The sequence below is a fragment of the Convolutriloba macropyga genome, chromosome 4 (genome assembly GCF_964194025.1).
Source record: "Convolutriloba macropyga chromosome 4, txConMacr16.3, whole genome shotgun sequence".
In the NCBI taxonomy this organism is placed as follows: domain Eukaryota; kingdom Metazoa; phylum Xenacoelomorpha; order Acoela; family Convolutidae; genus Convolutriloba; species Convolutriloba macropyga.
Genome location: NC_134471.1, coordinates 11,547,229 through 11,566,314, shown reverse-complemented (window position 1 = coordinate 11,566,314; position 19,086 = coordinate 11,547,229). Strand labels below are relative to the sequence as shown.

Here is a 19,086-nt window from a genome sequence, read left to right as displayed (position 1 = left end):
AGTTAAACATTAATTCGACAAAATTTCAATTACCACTTGCACCGCAATTAACAACTTCACAGTTGAAACCTCCATTCGCATCGCAATTAACACTTAGAAATTCAAATGTTAATACTCATTTTGATCATCCATTTGCGCCGCAAATGCCACTTAAAACTAGCAAATTACAATTTGTACCAAATCAGCATAAAGTCAATAATTCACATTCCATTAGCAAATTCGCTGCAAAAGAGGTGCAAATGTCAGACAGTAAAGAATGTGAACAATCTGAACAATTAGTCCCAATTCAACCCATTAATGGCAATAAAGCAACTAATCCACCAAATAACACCAAATTAAGCGCGAAAATACCCAAATTCGAGTATAAATACCACACACCCAAAAATAAGTCGCTTTTTGCCCAAATTCAGCATTCGAACAATTACTTCGTAAATAAAGAGAACGAACCTTTAAAATCAAAAAATACTATAAACAGCCTCAGAATTATGTCAAAATCAACAGCAGTCCGTTCAAAATCAACACCAGCAAAAGCACGAGTCACCTTTTCTGATACAACCCCATCGACCCCAGAATCAAACAACACAAGCCGTACCGAAACTCCGACAGGTAGCATGATCGATGAAACAGATGACCTGATGTTTAACGAAACACTTCAAAAAGTGTTCAGCAAAAAATTCCTCGCAATATTAACGGGGAAGGATGCCATCCTAAAAGAGGTACGAGACTGTGTATTACGAGACGACGCTGAAAGACTGCAGGAAATTAGTCCGTATCTCCATTCATATTGGAGAGACTTGAGTGTAAAAAACGGATGCGTCTGTCTAGACGAAAGGATAGCAATCCCCAAAGCTATTAAGGATGCTGTACTCGAGGACATACACTCTACTCATCCGGGCAGTTTTGCAATGTTATCGTTGGCTCAGAATATCTGGTGGCCTTATATCCACAGGGATATATTGGCAAAAGCCAGTGAATGCAAGGCATGCACTGAAATTGGTAAGAATCTTAAACCAGTGATTTCGCACCGCAAATGGACACCTTTACCTAAGTGTAGTGAACCGAATGAGGAAATACAACTAGATTTTGGTGGACCAATTTTAAATGAGAAAGGCATAGAACAATATTTTATTACAAGTATAGACAGATACTCTAAATACCCTACGGCAGAAATAGTAAACAATGCATCAGGCCCAAATGTAGTTAAATTCTTAAATAATTATATATATCAACACGGAGTACCCAGAACTATTAGATTAGATCAGGCTAAATGTTTTACAGGAAAAAAGTTTGAGACATTTTGTGCTGAAAATAATATTACACCTATATATGCACCAGCAAATGACCATAGAGCAGTCGGATTAGTAGAACGTATTATTCAAACAATTAAACGACAATTATCTTGCATGAAATCACAATTAAATAAAAAATTTCATTTAGAAAATTCATCGAAAGCAATAATACAACGATTAAGAATATCAAAACAAAAAACATTAAATATTACACCATTTGAGGCACATTTTGGCAGAAAATGTAATACACTTATATCAAATATCACTACTAAACCTAATAATAAAAATTTGAACTATAATGCCATAATTAATTATTATTTAGACGAGGACACAATCCCAGGTCGTTCGTACTTAACGGAGGAACAGTGGGCCGACACTGCGTTATGCTCCGACACCGAAATAGAAAAGGTCATTTGCGCTGCAAGTTCTCGCGCAAGATTGGAGCAAGAAAAACGCAAGGACGGAGAGACAAGATTCATTAAATCTGAAGCCATTTGCCGCGAAATGCCATGCTCCGAAAGAAGTATTCAAGTTAAATTGGCCAGAAAACGACACGAAAGCCAACAACAGAAAAAGAATTTAGACGGTCTCTACGAAGTACTAGCGCCAGGGAGTACCGTCTGCAAAATAAGCCCGACAACGAGCGTTATAAAGGAGCCATATAAACCGGAAGTTAGAGTCCGGAATTCTGACATCGCGAAATTTGGAACGCGAGCCGAACGCGAAACAAAATTAATAGAATACCTAGATCGCCGCCCGCAGAAAATAACAGAAAAAACATTAGAGCAGAAAATTCAACTTCACAAAAAGGACCTAATTCGAAAAAACACCGGGGACAAGAAAATTAAGAGGAACAAACGACAAGCCGACGATGTAAGTATCGTTTCTTCTGGACGTTCTTGTATTTCAACAACAAGCAACATCGCACGATCACTAAAGATGCGTATTCCGAAAAGGAATCCAAAGTATGACACGGCTTTTCTAAACAGACCTGATTTTGTACAAGTACTCAACATAAGTCCAATTGCGCCGCAAATGGATGATTCGACTGTAGCAGGACCATCTGCATCACAAACAACATCACCGACACCTACACATCCGACACCAATTTTGAAGAAAACTTCAAAACGTAATTTAACCATAAGCGATACGTCGGACTCTGATACTTCATCTGTCAGAAGAAGTAAACGAACTTTAAAGAAAAAGAAGACCCAGACAATAGTTGAAAAGGTTCGCAATACCGAAGGATATGTCGACGATCAAGACATAGAAACTGTAGGAGATTCGTATCAGAGCATTGATGACCGACAAGATCAGCCAAGAGAGATGACCGTATTACAAGCGGAAACGGCTGGACAAAGTGACAGCGAATAAAAACTTTATTAAAACAAACTTCCTCTCTCAAACTTATATTTTACTTATTATTTAATATTTTACTACTTACTAACCGGTGAATATTTATTAATTTTCTGATTTTAATTAATAATTTATTTTCTTTCCAAGAGGGGAGAAATGTCGTACGGTGATAGATACCTTTCTTGTATCTACACTCGTACTTTAATCTATGTATGTCTGAATGCTCCATTTGAAGGGCGAATGCCTATTTAGTTCATTTTGTTGCTAACTTCTTACTAACTTCCTCCCACTTTGCAAGTAATGTCTGTTCATGCTGTCTAATGATTTCATACTGTAAACAAATCTAATTTTACTTCCCGGATGTTTGATCAAATGTTGAACAAATTCATTTCTTCATTTTGTTTAACTCTAGTTGTCACTCTTCCCATTTTCATCGCTATCGCTTAGTTGAATTAAATCTTTGTCAAACGCTTCTCAATTGAACTAACTAAATAGAACTCAACCATTCGCGACGCGATTGCCTAATCGCCACGTAATCGACAAAAAGTAGATAACACATTCGCCATTCGCGACGCAATTGCCACTTTCTATTTGGATAATACCAATCGCAACACAATTGACCCAACTCACATTGATTGAGTATAACATAGTAAAGGCACGTTTTGTTTGATGAGTAGTTGGATGGCGTTTAAATGGATTTCCACTTCGATTCGTTTCCGGAATTCTTCCGGCTATGTTTTTAATTTTGATTGATGTTTTTAAATTCATATATTTGCCGTTCAAAATTTTCGTTTTTTGAAGTTTCATATTTGTTATCTCTTGTTCACGATCCTAATTTCCTGTCATGTCTGTTCATCTCTAAATTTGTTCACTAGTTTGGCGAGCTCACACGTGACATGATCAGATTCACAATTTTGTTCACTTCCTTAATTTATCAGGTAAATCATTCTTCTTCTTTTAAATTCAAGTTTCATTTGTTCTCTTCTAAACCTAATTTTGGCTCAGCCAAAGCGTAGTTCATTAAAAAAGTAGTGTTTTGCTCCGCCAAATCATCTATTTTTAAGAGCCTTGTTTTCGTGACCCAAAACAAAGGTCTAAATTCACCCAATTCAATAGACCACAATAACTCAAAACTACTTGCGGATTCGCGACGCGAATCACAACTCAAAATTAAAGCCAGTATTCGCCTCGCCAAACCAGAGTCTGTACTGTTACGTACGACAGGAAAAGTGCAATATGGTGTACTGCAATTGCGCAATTTTTGGCGATGTGTCCGTCATCAATTAGTTATTTTTAAGATCCTTCGACTCTCTGTGGCATGTTTACTTCTGACGGTTCCTATTTGTTTGCCAGTGTCACTCTCATGTAATTCCGAGAAGCTGGCTGGCTGCAGTAGCTTGAGTCCCATTTATTTGAAGAAATCTCTTTCGATTAGTTCTCGGCGTGTAGTACTATGTGAATGACTATACCATTGTTCCAATCGTTTTCCGAGATAACTCAATACATCGTTTCTCAGTTGTCCGTGGATATGTTGATAAACTTTATTGAACAAGTGACTTAATTTATTCTTCTCCTTTATCTCAAAATAGTGGACGCTATAAATATATTATAAATCCTGTGAAGAATCAACTGCATACAAAACCAACAGAACCTAGATAGTAAAGCTTCAGCCAGTAAGATAAGAATAACACTGTTAATCAAATTAAAGGTAACAAGCATTTTTGAGTGAACTAAGCAAATTTTTTTTTATTCGGGAGCGTTTTGCGTAAAGCTGCAAGGTAGATTATCAGACGTACATGAATCGTCTTTTGAGTAGTTTGTGCGAAACGCAAGTGAACATTTTGAGACGCACGCTCAAAAAATATTATCTGACGGGAATTTCCAATTCTGAGGTACATTTCCGAGGGGGGGGGGGGGGGGGGGGGGGGGTATGGCTTTCGATAAATTAACGTAAACCGCCCCTAAATTCGTACCATCTCAAAATCATATAAACTCTAAGGAGTTCGTGTGATGGAATCATTTTGTTCAAAAGCAGCTATTCTAATTATCACGGTCAATATTTGTTAACTTGTCGGTCCCCATCAGGTTCATTTTATGCAGCATTACATTCTTGAGACTGCTTTAGCTTAGAATTGGCTTTCTTCTTGTACATTTATTTCATCAAGGTCAGTATGGATTTCACTAAATTTATATTAAAAACTAAATTATAAAAAAGTTAGATTTTCCGTTCCAACAATTACGAAAGGTCATACAATGACATGGGAGATGTGTCCGCAAGAAAACTTTAATAAAAACTTGAAATGCTCACATAGTTTTTAAGAATGGTTCATCAAACTGACTAGGGTGCTGAAATGAAATTGATGGGTGCACCGCTCATGTTAAGCTAAAAGTGCTAATTTTGTTGGAAGCCATCACTCAGTACTTATGTGATGGCACTAACTATATATGTTAGGTTTCAAGAATTCTAGTGGAACCCAATGAATGAATAGTCTGTTCAATTTTTGTACCACCTTTGGTACAGAATGTCACAAATAATGACCCCACCCTCCCTCACCCCCCCCCCCCCACACACGCACACAGACAAACACACGTGCCCCCTGTGACACCCAGTTCAAAAATAATCTGTTCCTAGTTAGCATTAAATAATTTTCCTTGAGCAATTGACTCGCCGGGCTCCAACATAGCCTCTCGGAAAAGCGAACATTCTCAATATTTTTGAAAATAACAAAGAAATAAGAACAAGCAAGTCCATTTTGGTATGAAGGCAAACGCAAAGTGTTTCGAGCATATTGCGAGATTACAGTGACAAGTTTACATGTATAAGCGCCTTGTTGATTGATTAAATATGTTAAAAATTTATTCAAAGCAAATTTCAGGAATTTTATCAATCATTGTACCGCACTTTTGAAAAAAAAAATGGATTAATAGATTTCACAATTTCTTTATAGTTTATACGTTATGAAGTGCCTTGGACAAATAGTTAAACTATTGTTTTAAGCTACCCGAACCCAAGTGTCATTGACTTTCAGTACTGATTCATTAGATTCTCATAGTAGGTTCTTAAGTCAGTACTGAATCATAGCAACCTCAGGGTAAGGTTACCTTGCATTATGTTCAGACAAAACGCAGAATCAAATTTTTTATGAGTTTTGTCTGTTTAGTATGATTTTCCGTTTTCATACTGTTCATAGAAAATTCAGAAAAAAATTTGAAAATTTCGAAAATCAATTTGAAATTTTGGGAGACACCAATTTTCCAATTTTGAGCATGAAAACAGCATTTATTGAGTTAAACTTGAATACCATAGTTATAAAACAATAATACAATCGAGTGCAATTCTTTACATGTGCGATGTTACGATGCTTCAAATGTTCGATGTTACGATGCTTCAACTGTTCGATGTTACCATGCTTCACCTGTTCGATGTTACGATGCTTCACCATGTTACGATGCTTCACCTGTTCGATGTTACGATGCTTCACAGTCGATGTGACGATGAAACAGTCGAGGAAGAAAAAAATTGGTAAAAAAAGGCAGTAACTAAGTTCTGCTTTTTATAACTAATTAAAAACCCTTTTGTCTGTTATTATTAGTATTAAACCTTCTGTTTCAATTAACCATATACTCATTTAATTAATTTTTGCTATTGGCTGAGTTTTTTCCAAGTTCCAGCGGATTTGATTTTTTTTCATACTAAACAGTAAAAAATCAGGATAAAATTCATGATGTTCAGAAAGAATTCAGAAACTGAGATTCATGATGTTCAGAAAAATCTCAGAATTTATTCTGAAATTTACTATGAAATGGCGAATAAGTGCCCTGATCAGAGCTCTGCGCATAGAAAAAAACAGAATGAATTTTTTATGATTCAGTACTGATTTTTAATGACACTACGGTCCGGGTAACTATTTCATTGTTTGCTTCGATATGTTTGCATGCCCGATTTTAAATATCCTGAAATATTACAACTCTTATAGTTATTTAACTAAGCCCTCCATTAGTTTGTTTTAAATGATTCATATTTTACAGTGTTCCGGTTATAAACTTTATCATGAAGTTACCCAAAATTAAAATTATTATGCCAATAGCTTCAGTTTTAACTTGTTTATTTTACTTTTTTGGGACGCCGGGTTTTGAATTACCACCCGTTAATAGAAAACAAAGTTCGGATGAGAACGTTAATCTGATCCGAACTCAGAAAAGTTTCAGTTAGAATCGATTCTTTTGAGTCATTAACGAATCAATGCAAAAATGTGTTCCTAAACGTAACAAAACGCGTTGAAAAATCTACAAAGGTTGAAAATCATAAATTGAACTTGAAATTTCCAAGAGAGAAAACTGTAAGCTACTGTAAGCTGTGAAAATTTCTTTACTCAGAGATCTCGATTCTACAGTTACTCAAAACCTGTTACGCAATTTGAAAAGAAGTTCAGTGTTGCTTTTAGTGTTATTGTTTACCGTAATTTTGATCAAGTTGAGCAGTTGCTAGCCGCAGTTTACAATGATTACAACTTTTACTGTTTTCACGTGGATACCAAATCGGATGAACTATTCCGGGAAAAGGTGAGATTCAGTTCCAGAAGCAAATGACCATCGTGGCATAAATTTCCATTTGCAATTGAGTGTGATTGGTATTAATATAATCAAAATCAATTAGAAATTATTATGCTAGTCCTTTTTTATTCAAAGAATTTTTGAATTTTTTGAGGGAATCCCCGACAACAGTATAATGTGAAAATTTCGATGAAAAACGAGAAAATTGGAAAACAACTGGCACCATTTTAAGACAATTTAGCAGAAACCTTGATCACGTTTGAGTTCAAAAATTGTTTCCTGTTTCGCTCATTTCACTCAAATTGCATTCTCTCAAAGTTTAGCTGTGGTAATCTATACCGAGTTATAGACGCGCTTCATCTCAAATAAATTTTGTATTTGATACTCGCACGCGCTACAAAACAATTTTGATTCTGTTTCTGCCCATTGTGTAATCTATCTATATTATATGATCACTTTGTAGAGCTGCAGTTGACGTTATGCTATGTAGCCTCTAATTTTAGTCCTTTACGGTGACCCCAAACAGCCTGATTTTTGTCAAGTTATTTATCAAGAATATGCAAGCTCATTATTCGGCGTCATATATATCGGTTGAAAATTTTATATTGTGACCTGTTTCCTGTTTGTCGACATTTTATTTAACCTACGGGCTAATCATGCCATACAGCTCTACCAAACAAGCTACACCAGTTGATTGGGTTACCAGAACTCTCAGTACTCGGTGGAGCGTTGAATTATAAGAAACTTTGCTCCAACTCTCTTGAAACTCTATAAACTCTTTTATTTTAAGGACTCATTTGGCCATTTAAAACTTTAATGATACTTATCCAAAAGTCATGCTTAGTCTGACCAGAGAGAACTCAGGTTTCAAGGTAATGTGATCAGAGACGACTTCCGTCGCAGCATTTTCTGAGAAGACACAATTTTATTAGTAAGTTAAACTGATCAGAGACAATTTCTAGCGCAGCATAGTTTCCTCTGAGACAATGGCAGGATTTAATCTGATTAAAGACAGTTGAGAACGCATGTTTGTCTCTGATAACAGACGATGTAGTACTTCGAGTTAACTTAGAGTTCGACGACCAAATAATTGACCCCCCAGAATACAAATAATCTCAAAGTCTTATACAAGTTATCAACAAACACGCAACAAATATATGATGAAGTCAATGAGAAAAAGTCTATATTGCAAAAATAAATTTCATCTAATATATGTTGAAATCTCAGCATGTTAGCAACGTCGTTTTAATCTTCACCATCGAGGAGTTTTGGGTTACATGGAAGTTTTTTGTTCCAATGAAAACCAAAAGATTTGATCTTCATCAATTTCGCCTCAAGATGCTCAAAACATAATAAGTAATGCTGAGTCAGAGATGCTCACATGATTTTTTCTTTGTTTTAAAAACGAAATTGGGAATTTTTTGTGCCATGCACAGGATCATACATTAATTCAGCACTAGAATTAAGAATTTAGTTTCACGTCTGTTGTACTCGAATACTAAATGGATATATCAAATCCATCCATCTGTGAGGAATAATTGGAACCAAAGCACAAAATTTGGTAAACATTTGTCAAGAAAGAAGTCTTCATGCAAACCTTGCCAATTTTACTTTTTGTGCAAGAATTGCATGAATCCTGCAAGAAGCTTTTTAGAAGACATCTTTTGATTAAAATTTAGTCTGATTAGAGAAGATATCCAGCTCTGCTTAGTCTGATCAGAGAGAACTCAGGTTTCAAGGTAATGTGATCAAAGACGACTTCTGTCGCAGCATTTTCTGAGAAGACACAATTTTATTAGTAAGTTAAACTGATCAGAGACAACTTCTAGCGCAGCATAGTTTCCTCTGAGACAATGGCAGGATTTAATCTGTTTAAAGACAGTTGAGAACGCATGTTTGTCTCTGATAACAGACGATGTAGTACTTCGAGTTAACTTAGAGTTTGACCCCCAGAATACAAATAATCTCAAAATCTTATACAAGTTATCAACAAACACGCAACAAATATATGATAAAGCCCAATGAGAAAAAGTCTATATTGCAAAAATAAAACTAATATAATATATGTTGAAATCACAGCATGTTAGCAACGTCGTTTTAATCTTCACCATCGAGGAGTTTTGGGTTACATGGAAGTTTTTTGTTCCAATGAAAACCAAAAGATTTGTTCTTCATCAATTTTGCTTCAAGTTGCTCAAAACATAATAAGTAATGCTGAGTCAGAGATGCTCAAATGACGTTTTCGTTGTTTTAAAAACGAAATTGGGAACTTTCTGTGCCATGCACAGGATCATACAGTAATTCAGCACTAGAATTAAGAATTTAGTTTGACGTCTGTTTTACTCGAATACTAAACGGATGTATCAAATCCATCCATCTGTGAAGAATTTTTGCAACCAAAGCACAAAATTTGATAAATATTCGTCGAGAAAGAAGTCTTCATGCAAACCTAGCCAAATTCACTTTTTGTGCAAGAATTGAATGAATCCTGCAAGAAGCTTTTGAGAAGACATCTTTTGATTAAAATTTAGTCTGATTAGAGAAGATATCCAGCTCTGCTTAGTCTGATCAGAGAGAACTCAGGTTTCAAAGTAATGTGATCAAAGACGACTTCCGGCGCAGCATTTTCTGAGAAGACACAATTTTAATAGTATTTAAACTGATCAGAGACAATTTCTAGCGCAGCATAGTTTGCTCTGAGACCATGGCAGGATTTAATCTGACTAAAGACAGTTGAGAATGCATGTTGGTCTATGATAACAGACGATGTAGTACTTCGATTTAACTTTGAGTTCGACGACCAAATAGTTGACCCCCCAGAATAAAAATAATCTCAATGTCTTATACAATTTATCAACAAACACGCAACAAATATATAATGAAGCCCAATGAGAAAAAATCTATATTGCAAAAAAACTCATTGAATGTATGTTGAGATCTCAGCATGTTAGCAACGTCGCTTTAATCTTCACCATCGAGGAGTTTTGGTTTACATGGAAGTTTTTTGTTCCAATGAAATCCAAAAGAATTGTTCTTCATCAGTTTTCCCTCAAGTAGCTCAAAATATAATAGGTAATGCAGAGTCAAACTTTTTTGCAATGCGAAATCAGATTTGCTCATAGGATATTTCTATGTTTCAACAGCAAAATTGGGAAATTTTTGTGCCACGCACACGATTATGCAGTAATTCAGCAATAATATTTAGAATGTAAATTGATGGCCGTTGTATTCGAATACTAAAGGGATATATCAAGTCGATCCATCTGTAAGGAATAAATGGAAATAAGGCACAAAAAGTTGGTAAAGGTTTGTCGAATAAAAAGTTTTCATGCAAACCTAGTCAATGTACCTATTGACCCAGGTTTGCAAGATTCCTGCAAGATGCTTTTGAGAAGACATCTTTTCAGTAAAACTTAGTCTAATAAGAGAAGACCTCCAGCTCTGTATAGTCTGATCAGAGGCAACTCAAATTTTGAGATAATGTGATCAAAGACGACTTCCGTCAGTGCATTTCCTGAGAAGACACAAATTTAATAGAAAGTTAAACTGATCAGAGCCGAATTTTAGCACAGCATAGTCTGCTCTGACAGAATGGCAGGATATGATCTGATCAAAGATAGTTGAGAATGCATGTTGGTCTCTGATAACAGAGACGATGTTTTACTTCGATTTTTTTTTGGGTTCTAAAACAATAAAATTGCCCCTCCCCCCTGAATGCAAACATTCTCAAAGTCTGTTATAAGTCATCAACAAAAACGCAACAAAAACATGACGCCCAATGAGTTAAATTCATTAATGCAAAACTAAAACTCCTCTGATATATGTTTAAATCTCAGCATGTTATCGACGTCGTTTTAATTTTCACCATCAAGAAATTTTAGGTTAAAGGGAAGTTTTTGGTTTCAATGAAAACCAAAACGTTTTTCTTCCTAAACTTTGCTTAAAGTTGCTCAAAAAAAAGTAAGTAATGCTGAGCCAAACGTTTTTGCTATGCCAATTAAAATATGCTCACATGATGGTTTCTTTGTTTCAAAAGCAAAGTTGGGAACTTTTTGTGCCAACCACACGATCATGCAGTAATTCAGCACTAACACTTGAAATGTAATTTGATGTCCGTTGTTTTTGAATACTAAATGCATATATCAAATCGATCTGTCCGTGAGGAATAAATAGAAATAAGGCACATAAAATTTGTAAATATTTGTCGAGAAAACAAGTCTTCATGCAAACCTAGCCAATTTTCCTTGTTGTGCAGGAATTGCAAGAATCCTGCGAGAAACTTTCGAGAAGACATCTTTGAATAAAATTTACTCTGATTGGAGACAATATCCTGCTCTGCTTAGTCTGATCAGAGAGAACTCAGGTTTCAAGGTAATGTTATCAAAGACGACTTCCGTCGCAGCATTTTCTGATAAGAGACAATTTCATTAGTAAGTTAAACTGATCAGAGACGATTTGTAGCGCAGCATAGTCTGCTCTGAGACAATGGCAGGATATGATCTGATCAAAGACAGTTGAGAATGCATGTTTGTCTCTGATAACAGACAATGTAGTACTTCGAGTTAACTTAGAGTTCGACTACCAAATAATTGACCCACAGAATACAAATAACCTCAAAGTCTTATACAAGTTATCAACAGACACGCAACAAATATATAATGAAGCCGAATGAGAAAAAGTCTATATTGCAAAAATAAAACTCATCTAATTTATTTTGAAAAATCAGCATGTTAGCAACGTCGTTTTATTCTTCACCATCGAGGAGTTTTGGGTTACATCGAAGTTTTTTGTTCCAATGAAAACCAAAAGATTTGATCTTCAGCAATTTCGCGTCAAGATGCTCAAAACATAATAAGTAATGCTGAGTCAGAGATGCTCACATGATGTTTTATTTGTTTTAAAATCGAAATTGGGATCTTTTTTTGCCATGAACAGGATCATACAGTAATTCAGCACTAGAATTAAGAATTTAGTTTCACGTCTGTTGTACTCGAATACTAAATGGATATATCAAATCCATCCATCTGTGAGGAATAATTGGAACCAAAGCACAAAATTTGGTAAACATTTGTCGAGAAAGAAGTCTTCATGCAAACCTTGCCAATTTTACTTTTTGTGCAAGAATTGCATGAATCCTGCAAGAAGCTTTTTAGAAGACATCTTTTGATTAAAAATTAGTCTGATTAGAGAAGATTTCCAGCGCTGCATATTCTGATCAGAGACAACTCAGTTTTCAGGATAATGTGATCAAAAACGACTTCAGTCGCAGCATTATCTGATAAGAGACAATTTCATTAGTAAGTTAAACTGATCAGAGACGATTTCTAGCGCAGCATAGTCTGCTCTGAGACAATGGCAGGATGTGATCTGATCAAAGACAGTTGAGAATGCATGTTTGTCTCTGATAACAGACGAATTTGAATTTATGATAACCTAATCAAAAGCGATTTCGCAAATTTGATCAGATATACTTTTGAGCCCAAGATATTGTGACCAGAGGCAGTTTCCAGTGCAGTATGGATTGAACACAGAAATCTTCGATCGCAAGATAATCTGATACGAGATGGTTTTGAGTGCACGTAGATCTGATCGGTAATGAAATTGAGCGCATTTAGGTCTGATCATAGAGCGTAGAAGTCTTTCATCAGAAATTGTTTTGAGCGCACATCGAGCCAGCGATTATTTTTCATGTGCTATTGAGTCAGATATGAACACGTCAGATATGAATGCGAGCTCAAAAAAAGTTGAGTGCGGTTGAGTCTGACGCAGTACATTTTGAATCGGATAATCTAGGAAGGCTTTGAGGTCTGAAATGATCTGCTCAAATGTTATTTTGTTGTGGTAACTGGTCCTCGTACCAACAAACTAATTCTTTCAAGCTTATTTTTCAATAATTTTTTTTCTGTTATATCTGGATCAGCAAATTTTAATTTTTAGAAGGCAAATAAAGCAACATCTATTTATATACCAGGCTCAAATTCTAACAGTTAAACCAGATCTATGCTGCCTCAAAACTCAAAATTGAATAAATCTATCGTGACCTGAAAGAAATAGGGCAATGAAAAGAAAAAGTCTCAAATTGATATTGATCAAGAAACTTAATAAAAATTTTTAACATTACTTGACCTCTTTTCCGATTTTTAACTGATAGTCCGTTGAATCATTTAGTGAGCAGAATTTTTCCTTCTTATCACCAGCTAATTTTATTAAGTTGCAAAGAGGGCATTATATCAATTAAATTTAATGCAAAATGTTAGGGTTATTCACCACCATGTCTTACCATCAGGTTTCGTGTGTGTTTGTGTGTGTGTGTGTTTGTGTGTGTGTGTGTGTTTGTGTGTGTTTGTGGGTGTGTATAAAGGTGTGTATGTTTGAGTGTGCGTGAGTGTGTTTGTGTGTTTGTTTGTGTGTGTGTTAGTGTATGTGTGTGTGTGCGCGTGCGTTTGAGTGTGTGTGTGTGCGCGTGTGAGTGTATGAGTGTGTGTGTGAGTGTGTGTATGCGAGTGAGAGAGTGTGTGTGAGAGAATGTGTGCGTGTGTGTGTGTGTGTGAGTGTGGTGTGTGTGTGTGTGTTTGTGTGTATGTATGAGTGTGTGTGTGTGTGTGAGTGTGTATGTGAGTGTGTGTGTGTGTGTGTGTGTGTGCGAGAGAGAGAGAGAGAGTGTGCGTGTATATGTTTGAGTGTATGTATGTGTATGTGTGAGCGTGAGTTTGTTTGTGTGTCTGTTTGTGTGTGTGTGAGAGAGAAAGAGTGCTTGTGGCTTGTGAGTGAGTGTGTGCTTGTGAGTGAGTGAATATATATATATATATATATATAATATATATATATATATATATATATATATATATATGTGTGTGTGTGTGTGAATGTGTGTGTGTGTGTGTGTGTGTGTGTGTGTGTGCAAAAAGTTTATATTTGCATCAAAAATGAAAATATTCTTTTTTTCCGAATGAAAATATGCTTTTTTTCCGTGATGACGTAACAATTAAAATGCTGCGAAACCAATTTGATCGCACCAATATGTTTCTAAAACTATTGAGAAACTAAAACTTAACCTGCTTTCGAAGAAATTTGAAATATCACATACAAAAGAAAGCAAACGCCATCACTTTTCGAAATTTTTTTCTTTTATAAGAACGATTGGCGCCCATTATCTAAATTTTTATCCTGTATTGGCAAATGGTAGTTTTTTGTAATTTTTTGCATATAGTGTTTACTTAATTTACATTGAATAATTTACATCAAAATAGCGCACTTCGCGCGTTCTTATTATTTTTAAGACGAAATTCAAATATGTTATTAATAGGACTAGTGGTGTTTCAATTTTCCGGGAATCTTTGTAGAAAACTGTGTGATTGATGAAAAAGCATTTTTGCAAGATTTTAAAACAGATTGATGTTGAAAAACTTATCAAGCAAGGAACGACTTCTTCTTATTTCGGCAATATTTTTTGTGATTTTGCTTTTCTTGTCCCCATTACCGGACCTAAAGTATGAAAAGGAAAGTTTCAAAATGAGGCAAAATAATTTAATACCCAAAGAAGAGGAATTTTTACGAAACTCATTTTTGCTGCTAAATGACAAATGTAGACAAGTGTTTAATGGAGAAAAAATACCTCCTTCGTTTTACGTTTCAAATCACGTGTTCAATTTACGTTACGTGAAAAAATACCGAACACTTGTGTCTTGCCAAGTCTATCACAAACAGCGATTTTACTTTCATTCTATTTCAAACTTTAGTCAAGCTATCGAAAACAATTTTCCTATTGCTTTTACTATAATTGCTTACAAGAATTTTGACCAGGTGGAACAATTGTTGATCAATATTTACAACAGACGCAATTTCTATTGCTTGTATGTGGCCAATTCCAAATCCATGTTTTTCCAGAGAGTAAGTTGCCAGTTTTTGAAATAAATATAAGAAACAAATTTTCATTTGATTACCAAAAAAATTCGGAAGGGATTGCCCTATTAGCTATCAGAGAGCTCAGCCGATAAGCATAATATTGAGTTTCTCGCAAATTTTAAGGACCGTTAGGTACGAATTTAAGAACATCAGCAACCGATATGTTTAGTGAAAGTAAGCATCCGACATCGAAAGACAAACTTGTACAACTGCCATGTTTTTTTGAAGGAAATCATCATATGAGTCCGTGGTAGAACAACGAGATTTTCCTAGTGATATAGCACAAAACAATAAAAAAACTGAACACGAAATTTTGACCTGAATATTATTAAAGAAGTGCAGCAAAATATCGGGTCATAACGACACCGGATCATACAGAGGTGGTAGCAATCAATCAATTCATACTTTGTCACACGATTATCACATCGAACAACACCGTACACAAAAGGTATACCACGATCATAAGGCATAATATGGACGGCTTAATCAGATTGTAGTTCGTAAGAAAGAGGGTACGGTCCTCAGATTAACTGGAGTTACCCAAACTCAATTTTTCCACCCATACAAAGTTTTCTTTTTCTAAAATAAAGTCATGAAAGTGTCTTGTTTTGAAAAACAAAGATGTAAATTTGTTGTAAAAGATGAAGATCTGTAAAAACTATTCTATTAGTAAGTGGAGCTGCCAACGTAAATCATCCTAAGCTCTTCTATTTTTGCGACTGAATAACAAAAACATTTTTCTGTGGTCTTTATGTGCGGTCAAGCTGCCATAAATTTGATTTAAGTTTTTCACAATTCGAGCACAATAAAGATATTGGTCTTGCTGGGTAATATAGACACGATGTTTGTTAGATCTTAAACAACAAAGGTTCTGGAATCTTAAACAATAAAATTTAAAGCATACTGGTGCTACAGAAAGAAAAGCTGCCAGTTCCTTATGCTACGGTTTGTTAGGTCAGTTCTGTAGAACTGTTCTCAGTTGAGTATAATGGGTGCATTTAAACGAGCTTTTGAGATGTTTTCTCAGGCCATTTGTTTTCTATTGCGAAGCACGTCTCATCAGCAGCATTTTTAAAAAAAGAGAAAAATTTTATTTTTTAGCCCCACTTTCTTAGTTTTTGAGGGAGACAATTTTATAAACCAGTTGCAAAAATTCAAATTCTTGCCTCTGTTGACCATTTTGATGTCCTTTCAGATGCGATCCCTGGTGAAGTGCCTTCCAAACAATGTCTTCCTGGCCTCAAATCCCGTCGATGTCAAATGGGGGAACTTTTCACTCCTCAGAGCCGAGCTGTCTTGCATGCGAGACTTGCTTGCCCGTTCCGGTACTTGGAAGTACCTGATCAATTTGACAGGAGAGGAGTTTCCTTTGGTTACCAATTTGGAATTAGTCACAATTTTAAAGAGACTCGGAGGTCGCAATATTGTAGATGGTATGATTCATAGTTGTAATTTTTGTAATGGAATTAATAATAATAAACCGACTAATGTCGGAAGAACTGCTCTCGACCGACAGGCGGAGCAATTTAATATAGATGGGTTGGGGCTCAGAGGTTTTTATGCTTGCTCAAACAACTCGACCAGAGGGATTCGAACCCGCAACCTCCTGGACAACAGTCTGCCGGAGTAACCCCTGCTATATTGTGGCTTAACAGCGTGCGAGCTTAATATCCCTTGCATTTTAACAACAAACTTTCCTCGGAGTGAGAGCAGTTGAGATCACGCAAAGCTTCAGAATTCACGCGTGAAAAAGTCACTTGAGAGAGAAGAATGTCTAGAACAAAGGCGCAGAACCGGTGTAGCAAAAATTTTGGATTAAAAAGACACACAAGTTCTCAATAATTCCCTCATAATTCGCTCGCGAGCAATTAATAATCTGGTCTATTGTACCTTGATCATTCAAATAATGTCATCAATGAGATATTACACATTTTTTGGGGCGAATGCGGGCGGTTAATATTTCTAAGAATTGCGAACTCACAATTTTCCTTCACATTGTCCTTCATTCACAATTGTTTTTTTCATCAATTACTAATTAGCCTTGCATTATTATAACAATAATCACCACTCAAACGATGAAGCAGGTATTCACCATTACAAAAATGCTCAGAAGAAAAACATTTCAAAACAGTCATATTTTGCAACGCACAATGTTAAGAAATGACAGAAAATTACCATGACTTTTCGTGAACAAAAAGAACTGCCCTTAAACACCCCGGATGAGGTCCACGACCCAAGACAGGTATTGGTCAGATGGACTTGAGTCACAGACATGGGATTCCAGTCCTACCAGACCAAAAACTGTGTATTGAACTGACTAGACAGACTTTCGCAACCATTGGCCGGACCAGACAGATATTAGTCACTGTTTGCCAGAATGAACAGAATATTTCTCAGGCCATCGGTCGGACTGAATAAAATTAGGCCAGATTTTGGCCACACCATGCGCCAATTCAATGACCAGACCAAACAGACTCTTGCACAGACTATTGGTAAGACCCTTTAAAAGATGAAGAAACATCCAATAAAAATTATGATTTGTTCACTCTTGACTTTTTTGAACAGGAAATGAAAGTGAAAAAAATCGAAAAGTAGCGTCGATTTAAAGACCGTTGTGAACTTGAGGAATTTTTTGAAGTAGTGTAGTCATCTGGAAACAGGTGTTGAATGACATAGTTGTTATTTAAAAAAAACAGTCAATGAAGGACACAGTTATACATTATGCCGGCTGTTCGTTTGGCTGGACCTCTGGGCTTTGTTAATAGGTAGTGCCCAGATCAAGCACACCCAAATTTGGGTATTGGCCAGACCAAACAGATTGAAATGTGAGTATTGGAGTACAGATCAATCAGATCGAAAAATCGGTATTGGCCCCACTATTGTGAAAATATAGACCCCCCCCCTATTGTGTTCTTAGTACCATGATTGGAGGGGGGGGGGGGGGGGCTATAGTTAATATGTCCAAGTTGGGGAGGGGGCTTTAATGGGCTGTACTTCAGGGCCTTACAAAGTGACAGACAAGCACAAGGTCAGACGACTCCCGGACGAGTTACCCTTTGGCCTGAAACCCTTCAAAAGCTCAACCCACGTCGCATTATGTCGAGAAGCGGTTAACTACATTATGAACAGTAACATCTCCAAAACCCTACTTAATTTACTACAACATTACCCTTTTGCCGAGGAATCATTCTTCGCAATTCTGGAACACAATCAGAACGCGAACTTTCCTTGTTCGAGACATCAATTCCAACCAGAAAGTCACAATTCATCGCAAAAAATATTTGGTCTAAATTCGGTCAAATTTGCGCCTCGCTACAAACAGTGGGCTGGGTTTAACAAGAGTAAATGCCCGAGCAAAAATTTGCAGCGTGAAATCTGCATGATTGGTGTTAAAACACTTCCTGAAATTGTGAACAAATCTTATGGCCGGGCTTTAGCAGTGAACAAGTTTCCGTGGACATTTGAACCAATGGCGTGGGACTGTATGATGACGTGGCACCATAACAGAAAAGTTCAAGAGCTCAAAACTGGCACAATTGATCCAAAATTTTACCAAAACTGGAGAAATGCTTCTAAAACATAGTTGATTGGAGCTTTGAAACATTGAATTTTTCTATTAATTTAGATCTATTTTATTGTCACAACTAAATATTTTAGATAAGAATGTTAGCTCAGTTTTGAAGCAGTCAGTTGTAAACAAACAAGTTTTCCTCTAATAAATTAAATTGCTGGTAAAAACTGGCAGAATGTATAGGATTGAAAGAACCTGTCAGAGTTACTGTAGTAATCTGTAACAACCACACAGTACAGTGCCTTATTAACAAAACAGTTTATGATTACACTTTGATTTTGTTCTTCAACAAATACCATTTTCACGTGCTCAATCACCGTTCTGACGATTAAAAAAAGCAAAGCGTAGCTGAAGGAATGAAGATCGAATGTTGAATTGTTCCGCAATTGCTGTAAGCCGGTATAAGTTTTG

General features: G+C 36.1%; 1 protein-coding gene across 1 annotated transcript; it reads left to right on the top strand.

The window, feature by feature from the left end:
- The first annotated feature begins 6,998 nt into the window (after positions 1 to 6,998).
- On the top strand, positions 6,999 to 18,687 carry LOC142337974 (beta-1,3-galactosyl-O-glycosyl-glycoprotein beta-1,6-N-acetylglucosaminyltransferase 4-like). Its single transcript, XM_075387607.1, has 3 exons — positions 6,999 to 7,208; positions 16,300 to 16,537; positions 18,104 to 18,687. Exons 2-3 carry the CDS (start codon positions 16,300 to 16,302, stop codon positions 18,685 to 18,687), a joined length of 822 nt encoding a protein of 273 aa, XP_075243722.1. The 5' UTR covers positions 6,999 to 7,208.
- Positions 18,688 to 19,086: the final 399 nt, after the last annotated feature.

Excerpts from the sequence above, each read along its gene's own strand:
- LOC142337974 (XM_075387607.1), top strand. The coding sequence starts at position 16,300 with ATGCGATCCCTGGTGAAGTGCCTTCCAAACAATGTCTTCCTGGCCTCA. Across the intron at positions 16,538-18,103 it reads AGGTCGCAATATTGTAGATG|GGCCTTACAAAGTGACAGAC; the intron begins GTATGATTCATA and ends GCTGTACTTCAG.